Source organism: Haliotis rubra, unplaced genomic scaffold (assembly GCF_003918875.1).
Source record: "Haliotis rubra isolate DU_JTF1 unplaced genomic scaffold, ASM391887v1 Scf368, whole genome shotgun sequence".
Lineage (NCBI taxonomy): Eukaryota > Metazoa > Mollusca > Gastropoda > Lepetellida > Haliotidae > Haliotis > Haliotis rubra.
Window position 1 is genome coordinate 642,176 of NW_025767044.1, and position 13,028 is coordinate 655,203.

The following is a 13,028-nucleotide window of genomic DNA, read 5'->3' on the forward strand; positions in this document are numbered from 1 at the left end:
AAGAAAGTAACTTTAATGTCTTATCGACATGGCATCCAAAGACACTTGGAAAAAACAAGAAGAGGAATAGATATCATCAGGGGTGCCAATTTCAAAGAATCCACGACAGCGTTCAAGGCTATGGGAAAGGAACTAAAAAGAATCGGTTGCGCTGAGATCAAACACTACCCACCTGCTGCAGAAGCTGATATGGCGAGGCTTTACGACTACGTGTGCAGCTCAGATTCCCCACTACTTCAAGAGTATAAGGTGAATATATAAAACTAGTTTTTAACACACACATGGAGTTTCGTAAAATCATCAAGGCAAATAGATCTAGACAATAGATTCATGAATAAACATGGATGCAAATAAAATATTGAATATCAATTTACAGATTTCCCAAATCAGATAGGCATGTTTTTATATTATAGGTATTCGTTGACATCATGCTTCATTTCGGAAGACGGGGGAGAGAAAATCTCTCAGTTTTGAGAATAAGCGATCTGGCCGTAACCACGGACGCTGATGGGGACATGTATGTTTACATGACCCGAGATGAACAAACCAAAAATCATCAGGAGGACGGCGTTCGGGCTCAAGGGCGAATGTATGAGAAGAAAGGTATGTTGTTATGTTATCAAATAGTGACATTCAATTCCAAATATTAGGCTTACTGTACATTATATCGACACTCTGGAAAGATACGTAACCGGAAACTATGACCTGTCACCCATTTGCTTTGTAACGGAAAAGGGAGGCAACTCTTGCTATCAAATTGTTTGCAGCATAATGTTAGCTAAAATAACGTCCCAAGTTCGAATGAAATATATGTATGATCACTTTTATCATTTATTATTATGTTTTACAGATTAAAGATAGTATGCAGCAGAGAGGGTTCGGGTGATCCTGGCACAGTCAGGCTGGTAAGGCTCATCATCAGCTCAGGGCCCTTGCCCCCCTCTACACGCAGCCCAGACAGCGAATGGGACTTCTCCCAGGAAACGCTGCCTAGTCGAACCCACCAAGAACTTTCCGGAGAATATGAAGGCTCCCCAACACTGCAGCCTTCTGCATTACCCAGAGTGTCAGAAGAGCTGTACTCCCGGTGGAGAACCCGGGCACTCTCCTGATCTGTGCCAAAAGATCAGGAGGTACCAAACCAAGGGCACCGAGAACAATGGGGAGCCTGACGACAGTGTACTTGGGATGCAAGCGAGACATTTCAAAGGCGAGGTCCGCATATTTATCATGCTTTTCCTTGATCTTGTCAATCACATTCCTGTCAAAAGGGACAGAAAATTCAATGATATAAATAAATTCATTGGCTTTATCAAAAAGGACAAGATCAGGTTTGTTGGCAGGAATTCTTCTGAGGCTGTATATGGGCCTATTCCACAGAAGTTTGAAAGCATCATTTTCCATGACGCCCTGGACATGTTCAGGGTCGTACCATGGATGGACCTCGGAGTCAAAGCCACAGGCATGTCGGAGACGGTAGTAAAAGCAACGAGCCATGCCATCATGTCGTTTAAGATATGCTGTTTGTGCCAAGGAAGGGCATCCACTGACAAGGTGTTGGACAGTCTCTGTGAATTCATTGCAAAGTCGACATTTCATATTAATATTCTCTTTAAGAATCACATTTAGGCGATTGCGAGTGGGAAGTGACTGGTCCTGAGCAGCAAAAAGGAAGCCCTCAGTTTCACATTTAAGACCAGCCGACTTCATCCAGGCGAAGGAGTCGGTGGGATTGCTATTCTGTTCAACACACTGCATGTACACACGATGCAATGGCTTCTCAGAAAGCTTCTCCACAAAAGACCGACTCTGGGCAGACTTGGTGAAGGACTTCACCTGGTTTACTCCCATCGCTGTACCGTCCAGCACTACATCGCCATCAGCAAAGTCAACTTCAAATTTCAGATTCTGTCCAACAACCTTGGCACGCTTAAAATAGCTGTGGAATTCCTTGCTTTCATCATGAGTCTTCACATGCATCACCAGAGGATCATCCGATAAATAAATATGTGCAAAAGTACACAATAAAATTCTATCATGAAGAGCCTCCACATTAATCAAACCCCGACCTCCAGAATTGATTGGCATATATACACGGTTAAGAGAGGGAACGAGGGTGGTGGGCTCTGTTATCAGACATGATCCTTCTGGTCAGGCGGTCAAGACTCTGGATGTCTTGTTTTGTCCAATCAACTACTCCAAAGGAATAGGAGAGGACTGGCACAGCAAAAGTATTGGTGGCTTTGACCTTGTTTCGAGCATTTAGCTCTAAGCTCCAGATTTTCTTTAAACGAGATTTGTACTCGGCCCGAAGTTTGTCTTGAATCTGGGCATTCTGGAGCTTGTCTCGAACTTGCATTCCAAGATAGGTGTAGGCCTGATCTTCCACAAGATGCCCAATAACTCCTCCCCCTTGTAACTTGACCGATCCATCATTAGTTACCTTGCCACGTTTCAAATGAAGAGTATTACATTTGTCCAGTCTAAATGTCATGCCAATATCATTCGAAAAGGACTCGACAAGGAGAACCTGCTCTTTCAAATTGGTATCTCCTTTGGCAAGGAGCTCGATATCATCCATGTAAAGGAGATGAGTAAGAGGTGTTTGGGATCTGTGCTGAGGAGGTCCGGGATGGTAACCCTCCTCTTTATTGAGCAGAAAGCTCAAAGGATTTAAAGACAGACAAAAAAGCAAAGGACTAAAGGAATCCCCCTGAAATATTCCCCTTCTGATTGGAATAGATTCCGAAGTCTGCACCTGCCCTTGCGAGTACATCTCAAGTTGAGTCGACCAGCAACCCATTAAAGACTTGAGTAAATCAAGTAGTCGCTCAGGGAGGTCAATACAATGAAGAGACTTCAAAATCGATTCGTGAGGGACAGAGTCGTATGCTTTTTTTGTAGTCAATCCAGCACATGGAGAGTATAATATTATTATTATTATGTTTTACAGATTAAAGATTGTATGCAGCAGAGAGGGTTCGGGTGATCCTGGCACAGTCAGGCTGGTAAGGCTCATCATCAGCTCAGGGCCCTTGCCCCCTCTACACGCAGCCCAGACAGCGAATGGGACTTCTCCCAGGAAACGCTGCCTAGTCGAACCCACCAAGAACTTTCCGGAGAATATGAAGGCTCCCCAACACTGCAGCCTTCTGCATTACCCAGAGTGTCAGAAGGGCTGTACTCCCGGTGGAGAACCCGGGCACTCTCCTGATCTGCGCCAAGAGATCAGGAGGTACCAAACCAAGGGCACCGAGAACAATGGGGAGCCTGACGACAGTGTACTTGGGATGCAAGCGAGACATTTCAAAGGCGAGGTCCGCATATTTATCATGCTTTTCCTTAATCTTGCCAATCACATTGGTGTCAAAGGGACAGAAAATTCAATGATATAAATAAATTCATTGGCTTTATCAAAAGGACAAGATCAGGTTTGTTAGCTGGAATTCTTCTGAGGCTGTATATGGGCCTATTCCACAGAAGTTTGAAAGCATCATTTTCCATGACGCCCTGGACATGTTCAGGGTCGTACCATGGATGGACCTCGGAGTCAAAGCCACAGGCATGTCGGAGACAGTAGTAAAAGCAACGAGCCATGCCATCATGTCGTTTAAGATATGCTGTTTGTGCCAAGGAAGGGCATCCACTGACAAGGTGTTGGACAGTCTCTGTAAATTCATTGCAAAGTCGACATTTCATGTTAATATTCTCTTTAAGAATCACATTTAGGCGATTACGAGTGGGAAGTGACTGGTCCTGAGCAGCAAAAGGAAGCCCTCAGTTTCACATTTAAGACCAGCCGACTTCATCCAGGCGAAGGAGTCGGTGGGATTGCTATTCTGTTCAACACACTGCATGTACACACGATGCAATGGCTTCTCAGAAAGCTTCTCCACAAAGACCGACTCTGGGCAGACTTGGTGAAGGACTTCACCTGGTTTACTCCACCATCGCTGTACCGTCCAGCAGTACATTGCCATCAGCAAAGTCAACCTCAAATTTCAGATTCTGTCCAACAACCTTGGCACGCTTAAAATAACTGTGGAATTCCTTGCTTTCATCATGAGTCTTCACATGCATCACCAGAGGATCATCCGATAAATAAATATGTGCAAAAGTACACAATAAAATTCTATCATGAAGAGCCTCCACATTAATCAAACCCCGACCTCCAGAATTGATTGGCATGTATAAACGGTTAAGAGAGGAACGAGGGTGGTGGGCTCTGTTATCAGACATGATCCTTCTGGTCAGACGGTCAAGACTCTGGATGTCTTGTTTCGTCCAATCAACTACTCCAAAGGAATAGGAAAGGACTGGCACAGCAAAAGTATTGGTGGCTTTGACCTTGTTTCGAGCATTTAGCTCTGAACTCCAGATTTTCTTTAAACGAGATTTATACTCGGCCCGAAGTTTTCTTGAATCTGGGCATTCTGGAGCTTGTCTCGAACTTGCATTCAAGATAGGTGTAGGCCTGATCTTCCACAAGATGCTCAATAACTCCTCCCCTTGTAACCTGACCGATCCATCATTAGTTACCTTGCCACGTTTCAAATGAAGAGTATTACATTTGTCGAGTCCAAATGTCATGCCAATATCATTCGAAAAGGACTCGACAAGGAGAACCTGCTCTTTCAAATTGGAATCTCCTTTGGCAAGGAGTTCGATGTCATCCATGTAAAGGAGATGAGTAAGAGGTGTTGGGGATCTGTGCTGAGGAGGTCCGGGATGGTAACCCTCCTCTTTATTGAGCAGAAAGCTCAAAGGATTTAGGGAAAGACAAAAAAGCAAAGGACTAAAGGAATCCCCCTGAAATTATTATTATTATTATTATTATTATTATTATTGGTTTATATCTTACAGACGATCCCAGATGTCCAGTGAGAACTTTCATCAAGTACATTCGTCGCTTGAATAAAGATTGTCCAAAACTTTTCCAGCAACCAAATTCAGAAATGGAAATTTATATCATGCGGTTCCCCTTGGACACAACCGGCTTGGTTCTATGATGGCGACGCTTAGCACAAAGTAAGGTCTTTCACAAAATTATACAAACCACTCCCTGCGAGCTACACAGTTGCCATCGCGGCATATTATGACAGTCACAGGACATTAAGCAGAAACCAGTCTGAAAACTTACACTGGTTTCACTGATGACAAGACCAAGAAAATGATGTCCACCGCCATCAGTGATATGACCTGTGCTCAACCTACTAGGGAGAAGGAGAACTCTTTGCCTATCCTCGGTGATCATGACCTAACAAATTTTTTAACTGACTGTGAGTTTGATGAAATCCTCTCCCTGTACCTGAGTCATCTGTTTCTGTGTCTGATAACAATATGCATGTACTTAATCACAGCATGACAAATAGACTGATGATTCAGATGCCAGGACCAGTTATTAATAACTGTAATGTGACCATCAATTATAAATTCAACTCTAAGCAGTAATAAAGTAGCTAGATGAACAATCATCTATATACTCAGACTGATATCGTCTCTTTAAAGATTTGTTATTTAAAAGTTGTCTTTGATGTTTCTGGTACATTTAATGAATTATTTTGATTATTAAGATGTGTTACGTAATGATGAGCTGTATCCCAGAGATGACACAGTGTGTGCATTAAAACTTTATGTTAAAACCTGTTTCTCTTTGTTTATATAATAAAACAATTATAGGTTTTTATTGACCTGAGTAAAACAATATCGACCTCGCAAGCTCGGTCGATATTGCTTTACTCAGGTCAATAAAAACCGATATCGACCTCTAACGGAGTCTGTAATTGTATAATATCGTACCTCATTGGGCAATAACTGTAGTTCATGTACATGCAGTCAGTACTGACGTGCAATCTCGTCGCTATATGAAATAATCTTGAACGCGATGGAAAATTCCAGTTTATTGGGCCTCTGTCCTGCTTACACCGAAGTCCATGCATGCTGTGTCCTTTGACAAATGATTTTGTTTGAAATGCGCCTCTGTTGGGTTGAACATTGACAGAACCTGACATTCTCTTTCCAAGATAGCTCTGAACCTGCTGAAATCGGCATGAATCAATCAGAATCAGTGTAACTGCAGATATTTCATGTCTCTTTAAAGTACACAGTCTGACCACTTGTCTTGCCCATGACATACATAATTACGAACAATCAAGGTCGGAATCCCTGAAATGTCGAACGATCTATGATAACGTAACTGATTGCATAAGGTTGAAGATAGAGGCCGTGGGTTCTTCTCACACACCACACAGTCACCACTGACACCATGGGGGTAGCTGCTTGCACTGTCCTCCCTTGGATCCTATGTGTTGCCCTAACGCTGGGGCTGGCAGATTTCCCCTTCAGAAACACTTCACTATCCTGGAGTGCTCGGGTGGATGACCTGGTCAGTCGTCTCACCTTAGAGGAAATCCAGTATCAGATGGCGAGGGGCGGAGCAGTTAATAATGGTACTCCTCCTATCCCACGACTTGGTATCAAACCATACTCTTGGAACACGGAATGTTTGAGAGGTGACGTGGCGGCAGGCAACGCTACAGCATTTCCCGAAGCTCTGGGTCTTGCTGCTTCGTTTAGGTACGTGCAATGTATTGTTTAACTCAATGCAAATCAATTTCATTTTTTTTAGAATTCTATGCATATGGTATTAACACTGAGCACGTATATAACCGTCTGAATATTTTACTGGTGGATCTGCTTTCATCTTTTAAAATAGTCACATATCTGACCAGAAATAGTGTAGAATATATCATTAAGGCAGAAGGTTTACTGCTAAGTAGCACCTGCAGTACAATTTGGGCTCTAAAAGCTCTAGGTCTTGCTGCTTCGTTCAGGTACGTGCGATGTATTTTTAACCCAGTGCAAAGACATTTTTAAGTGGAAATTCTAAGGTATTTACACTGAGCACGAATATAGCGTCTAAATATTTTACTTGTGCATCTACTTTCATATTTTTATCTAGTCATCATATCTGACTAGGAATAGTGTGAAACATATCTTTAAGGCTGAATATTTACCTCTAAGTAGCATTACCAATGAAGCTACAGTTCGATTTGGGTTCTGAAGGCTAATTTTACATGAATATTAGTACAATGTAATAGTCCATGAGTTAGGTCATATTGTGCTCTCATGGTAAGCTTTCTGCCAACTGCATGTCTAAACATCTGGAGGTTGGCACACTCGCTCACTCACACACACACTCAAAACTCCTCTTATAACAAATAATTAATAATAACTCCATTTTCTAATCGAATGATGCCTGTTCTGGTGCATTGTTTTAGAATTCATCCTGAACGAAACGTGTCTTCACTGTTGTAGCCCTTTGGTAGTGTTCCAAATAGCGGAGGCGACTGCGGTAGAAGTCAGGGCAAAGTACAACAACTACAGTAAACATGGCCTCCAAGGAAGACACATGGGAGTAAGCTGTTTCAGTCCAGTCATCAACATTGTCAGAGACCCCAGATGGGGTAGAAATCAGGTGGGTCGTAAATGTAGAAGAGTATTAACGTTTTCCGAAAAACATGTTTTCGAGTCAAATATGGCTTATGGTCCTATGGGAAGAGATAACTGATACCTTAATACTCGAAACAGTATAATTGATCGTATTTTAACAGAATATTGATATGACATCCAGCAATGAGGAATGCGCAACTGTTGACATGGTCATAGCGTTGCATCGACAACAATGTATTTACATAAAAGAGTTAGTGATTGTTTTCTTTAAATATGAAATGTATGCCAAGGTGAACGAGGAAGGTAGTCCAGTCATTTCTGAAACAAAAACTACCGACGATACCAATGGAATTTTTTTTCTGTCACAGTGAAAAATTCATTACAATGTTTTAATTGAAATAAAATCATTTCAAGTACTGTTTTATCATTATTCTTCAAGTCACTATACAAACCTAATAGATGGAATCCAAGAGGTGTAAGTGCCCACACGATAATGAAACAAATGAACTGAAACCAAATCATGTGTCCTGTTTTTGGTTGGTCATTGAGCTTATTTAGTTTGACTCGAATGGATGTGAACATTTTTGGTAATGATTTTGAACAGACGCGTAGAGTACCCACATGGTAAGTTTTATTTTAAGCAGCAAGTTCAATAAAACTAAAAGATCTAACCAATGAGGTTATGCAGACAACTATTAAATTCCTTCAACTTCAAGCTAGTATCATATTGAATAAACTGCAAGTGATTATCAATGAACTCATTTAGTTGGTTGGATGTGAACGAAAGTGTGAAAGTCCCGGGTGTCATTTTTGTTTCACTCATCAATAGATAGAGTCGATACCGCTTCAGCATTTTTTGGTTTCACATGCAATCATCATATACGTGATTATTTCAACTGACACTATGTTAAAGTTATAACATTTATTTGTTTTGTCAAAGTATCATGCTTTACAACAGATATGTAACATCGATTTGTACCATAATAACTTGATATTGCCGTGAGTAGTCAATGAGATAGCATGTTCACTAGGCAGTGCCGTCATTCAAAACAGTATCCAACCATTGTATTCATCCTGCGCACGTAAAGTTCAAATAAATCATTCATGGAATTGTGGAAGGTGATACTTTCAGAACAAAACGTATTTATTCACTCACACATTGAAACTATAGGAAACGTACGGCGAAGACCCTTTCCTGACCAGTATTCTAGCAACCAGCTTCATCCAGGGGCTACAGGGCAACGACACGCGCTATGTGCGCGCAAACGCCGGATGTAAACACTTTGCAGCCTATGACGGACCAGAAAATATACCCATTTCAAGGTTGAAGTTCGATGCCAAGGTAAAGCCACCAGCGGGTTACACGAGACATTGTGTATGTTTCCACTGGAGATGCATTTGGTCTGTAAAGTTAAATGCCATTCGAATTTCAATAATTAAAATCAAGATTCAAGTTTCTCTGGTCATATGACAGCGAATGATCTTTTTAATTGTTTCATGCAGTTATTTCACATATTCTTTGTTATAGCTCCGGAGTGTGGGGAACTTCTTATTGTAAGATTAACGAAGGTCTCCAAAGTAAAATATGTTAGTAGCAGTTTAGTTCTAGGTGAATGTGCAGCTTTCCATTACAGTTCAGAGTCGTTAAATACTGGTTTAGTTCAATTCAACTGGAAACACAGGCTTCCTCTTCATTGTTATTATATGTTAAAATCTCTTGATAACTCTGGAAGGAAACCCTAGGCTATGTATATAAAAATATATTCTATTTGATTTTTGGATTTTGTTTTGTTTTGTTTTCCCATGATGTATTAGTAAGATATGTATGCAACGATTTAAGCTTCACTTGTCAGATAATCTGAAACAGTGAAAGCATACCCCTGTTGAAAGTCTCCCCGAGTCCTTTACCAATCAACATTATAAGTCATTGCTAAATGTAGAAACTTACTTAACATTACCTATCTCACCATACTATAAATCTCTCTTAGCCAATTTTAGATGTGGTAACTTTGGATTGGCTATCGAAACTGACTGAAGAAATACTGTCTGTCTGTCTGTTCTCCTCAGTATAGACTTCCAGCTTTGCAGTTGTTCATATACATTTTATTTCTTTTCACACTCAGGTAAGCGAGCGTGATCTTCGTACAACCTTCATCCCTGCATTCAGAGCCTGCGTCAAAGCTGGAACATACAGTGTGATGTGTAGCTATAATAGGTAAGTCAGGCAGGATCACAAGTCTCATGTGTAGTTTCAACAGGTAGTTCAAGATTATAGATATACCTTTAATTCCGGAATTATGGATATATGTTTCGATTCGTATGGCGATTGTTACACTATACTATGATTACATGTCATGGTTAATCACACAGCGTGAATGGAGTGCCCACGTGTGTCAGTAAACAGCTCCTGAACGACATTCTGCGAGAGGAGTGGGGTTTCACAGGTTACGTCGTCAGCGACCAGGGCGCCATAGAAAACATTTACAAAGGCCACAACTACTCCGATAGCTACACAGACATCGTCGCTGACTGTGTAAACGCTGGGTGCAACTTGGAATTGTCCGGAAAGGACGAAAACCTTACGTACTTCTCAATGGGTAACACCATATCATTTCATTTCTTATGCAGTGATGTATCTTTACATGTAGACGTGTTAAAACAGAACATGAAATGGGACATTCCAAGGACTAAAGATTTCTTAACTGTCTTAAAGACTACTTTGTTATGATCAAGTCAAAATAAATATTCTAAAATATGAGCGTTTTTATGAAGCGCGTCCGCTGTTTCTAAATAACTTTCTCTTATTGCATTGATGCATAACATATTTAATATTTTCAGTCGAAGCAATAAATGAAGGAAAGCTCACAGAGGAAAAGGTCAGGGAAATGGTCAAGCCATTGTTCTTCACACGAATGCGGTTGGGCGAGTTTGATCCCCCGGAAATGAACCCATATTCCAAGCTTGACCTCTCTGTGATTGAAAGCGAGGCTCACCAAATGCTTGCAATGAACACAGCTATGAAGACCTTTGTATTGCTGAAGAACGAAGGGAATGTTTTACCACTGAAGAAAGACACTTTCAACAGGATTGCTGTGAGTATAACAATTGTACTGTTACACATATGTTGTTGATAAGTTCATGAAACAGTTCCACGAAGGTGGAAAATACTTGATTCTGATTAGTCACTGAAAGGTTTTACTAGCATTTACCACCTCTGATTAAAGCTAATAATATACATTGGCACATCTTCTCTGACTGAATCACTGTTGGTCCTCTTCAACATATAAAGTTGCATTTACTATACATTAAGATGTATTTGTTACAATACATGTTTGGCTGACACAGCGATAGAAATTGAAAGTGTAGTCAGGTGCGATAAAAAATGCTAATTCTTTTTCGACTGTTGTCATGCCATAATTTCCGTCAAGTATAATGATGAAAAGCTGTTGTGGCTTATATAGCTACATGATTTGTTGAAAGTATATCATCTGTATTTTCTTAGTTGCGATGGACAAAGCAACTGAAAACAATGGACCCATTACGCTTCATCAAATATCTTATCTGACACCAAGGAGTTGGTTTAAATATAGTCGGTTAAATGAGGACGAAAAGACACCGTTTCGTTCGTGATAAATATTTTGCAATGGATATTATTGAACATACATAATCCTAAAGTATTCTGGTTTACACTCTAGAAAAATATCTCACCACAGTACAGAAATATGGAATACCCTTAGATCATTGGTTCTCACATATTTATTCCTGACTGCCCAACTAGTATACAGTTTAACCTAATATCGTCTCTCCTGTTATTTGCCAATTAAACGTACTCATACACCGTTTATGGATTGCAGAAGTCTTTGCCACACTAGAGCAAGTTTGTAAAAAAACATTTGACAATAAAGGTAGTCAAAACTAAAATTGTTGTATTCAAAAATGGTGGCAAGGTATTAAAACATTAAAAATGGAATTTGACTGGTGTACAAATTGAATGTTATCTTATTTAAATATGTGTGTGTATTATTTTCAAAATCTCTGTACCATGGACACCTTGTGAGATGAATGCCTCCTTTCATGAAACAAATCCATCATGGTTTTCTTACATCTTCAAACATGTTCATGCTATATCCATATGGATTATTTTCCAACATGTTTTTAACACAATTTAGTCAAATTGTACAACACACCTTTTCAATACCCATGAATTGTCGATAAGGGATATTGCTGAGATTTTACGGTAGTGAAATACATTTTGCACCGTCACATATTCATCTGAACAATAGTGTCTCAAAGGCAGACATGTGGGATCGCTATGTCTTAAGTAAAGTAACGACTAACCCTGACCAACTTCTTTCTATCTATACACAGTGAAAAAGGTGCTGCAACCCCTGTCTGTTTTCCCAGGGTATGATATTTTTTTGGAGGGATTGAGCGATAATGGAATGAGTATTAGAACCCAGATATGGCATACACCAACAAATCAGTCTTGAGCCTGTAAACTGAGCTGAAATCGGGTATCCCCCGACGTCATGCTATGTAAGAATCTTGCGCTTAACTATTGCGTTCAAATCCAAGGAAAGCGAGTTTTAAGTGTGCTAAAACGTGAAAATTTAATGTCGAAACAAACGTTCTGTTACTTTGAAAGTAGCATACAGAGAGTGCACAAACAGTCAATATCGTGAACTTCCGCCCAGTACTTGGATAACAGTTTCCAGGCTTCGTCTCGTAACCCTCACCAGACGTCGAAATCGCTCTATGGGCAGCTGCTGCTACTCTCCATGCTATACCGCTTCCACTTCCCTCGAGATCTGTGGAAGGGGATCCCTGCGATGCATCAGGCGGCCCAAAATATCCCATGTGTGTTCCAGGGGATTGAGATCTTTACAGGCCAAGGAGGGTGAGTCAGCGCATACTGTTCTTTATTACATGGGTCACAGCTCGTGAACGACATGAACGAGCATCATCATCCATGAATATTGGCCTGGTTGCAAGTGGATGATTGTCAAAATGGGGCACAACAACTGGATCGCTTCCTGAATGCTTGGCCACTACATCCAACTTGCAGTCACGTGAGATGCAACCCCATACCATAACTGATCCACCTCCATTTGGTCGGCATGATGTTTCTAGGTGTTTAGGCTGTACCCGGACGTCTCCAAACTCTGACTCTACCATCCCTGACATGCAGAAGAAATCTGATCTCGTATGACCTGACGTTCCATCCTTGTCTCTGTCTACAACAGGCAGGAAGTAACTGCTTGTGGTTGTCTGTGTGTTGGTGTCGCTTGATGACTCTTCTGGACCTCAATCCATGAGTCAATTTCTCACTGTTTTGTGGCTGATTGGACGATGAGGAAGACATTGGCGTTTCAGGGTTACACTTGAAGCAAAGGGATGCCGCCCTACCAGCCTTCGCAATGCTCTGTCATCCCTGACTGTGGTTTTTCGTGGATTCTCTACGTCATAACTCTGCGCATGTTTTCTCACCAGGCGGCTTATTATGGAGTAAAGCTCTTTGAAAGAAGGACCTGCCCTGTGTAGACCAATAATCTGCGACGTGACTGCTTCTTGTATTC

The 13,028-nt window shown here is 41.0% G+C and overlaps 1 protein-coding gene and 1 long non-coding RNA gene across 3 annotated transcripts in view; one reads left to right on the forward strand and one right to left on the reverse strand.

Annotated features, from left to right (window-relative positions):
* LOC124285736 overlaps positions 1 to 13,028 on the reverse strand; it is a 20,024-nt gene continuing 6,996 nt past the window's right edge. Inside the window, exon 2 of the long non-coding RNA XR_006900877.1 lies at positions 1 to 132. This is a non-coding gene — a long non-coding RNA (uncharacterized LOC124285736). The remainder of the gene's footprint in view (positions 133 to 13,028) is intronic.
* Positions 6,232 to 13,028, forward strand: part of LOC124285728 (probable beta-D-xylosidase 5) — a 24,173-nt gene continuing 17,376 nt past the window's right edge. The window contains exons 1-6 of one of the 2 annotated variants that reach the window (XM_046722007.1): positions 6,232 to 6,576; positions 7,318 to 7,477; positions 8,624 to 8,794; positions 9,576 to 9,667; positions 9,823 to 10,049; positions 10,291 to 10,544. In XM_046722007.1, coding sequence (XP_046577963.1) covers positions 6,266 to 6,576; positions 7,318 to 7,477; positions 8,624 to 8,794; positions 9,576 to 9,667; positions 9,823 to 10,049; positions 10,291 to 10,544 — 1,215 coding nt within the window. In that variant the 5' untranslated portion in view covers positions 6,232 to 6,265. The remainder of the gene's footprint in view (positions 6,577 to 7,317; positions 7,478 to 8,623; positions 8,795 to 9,575; positions 9,668 to 9,822; positions 10,050 to 10,290; positions 10,545 to 13,028) is intronic. The other variant, XM_046722006.1, reaches the window with a different exon arrangement.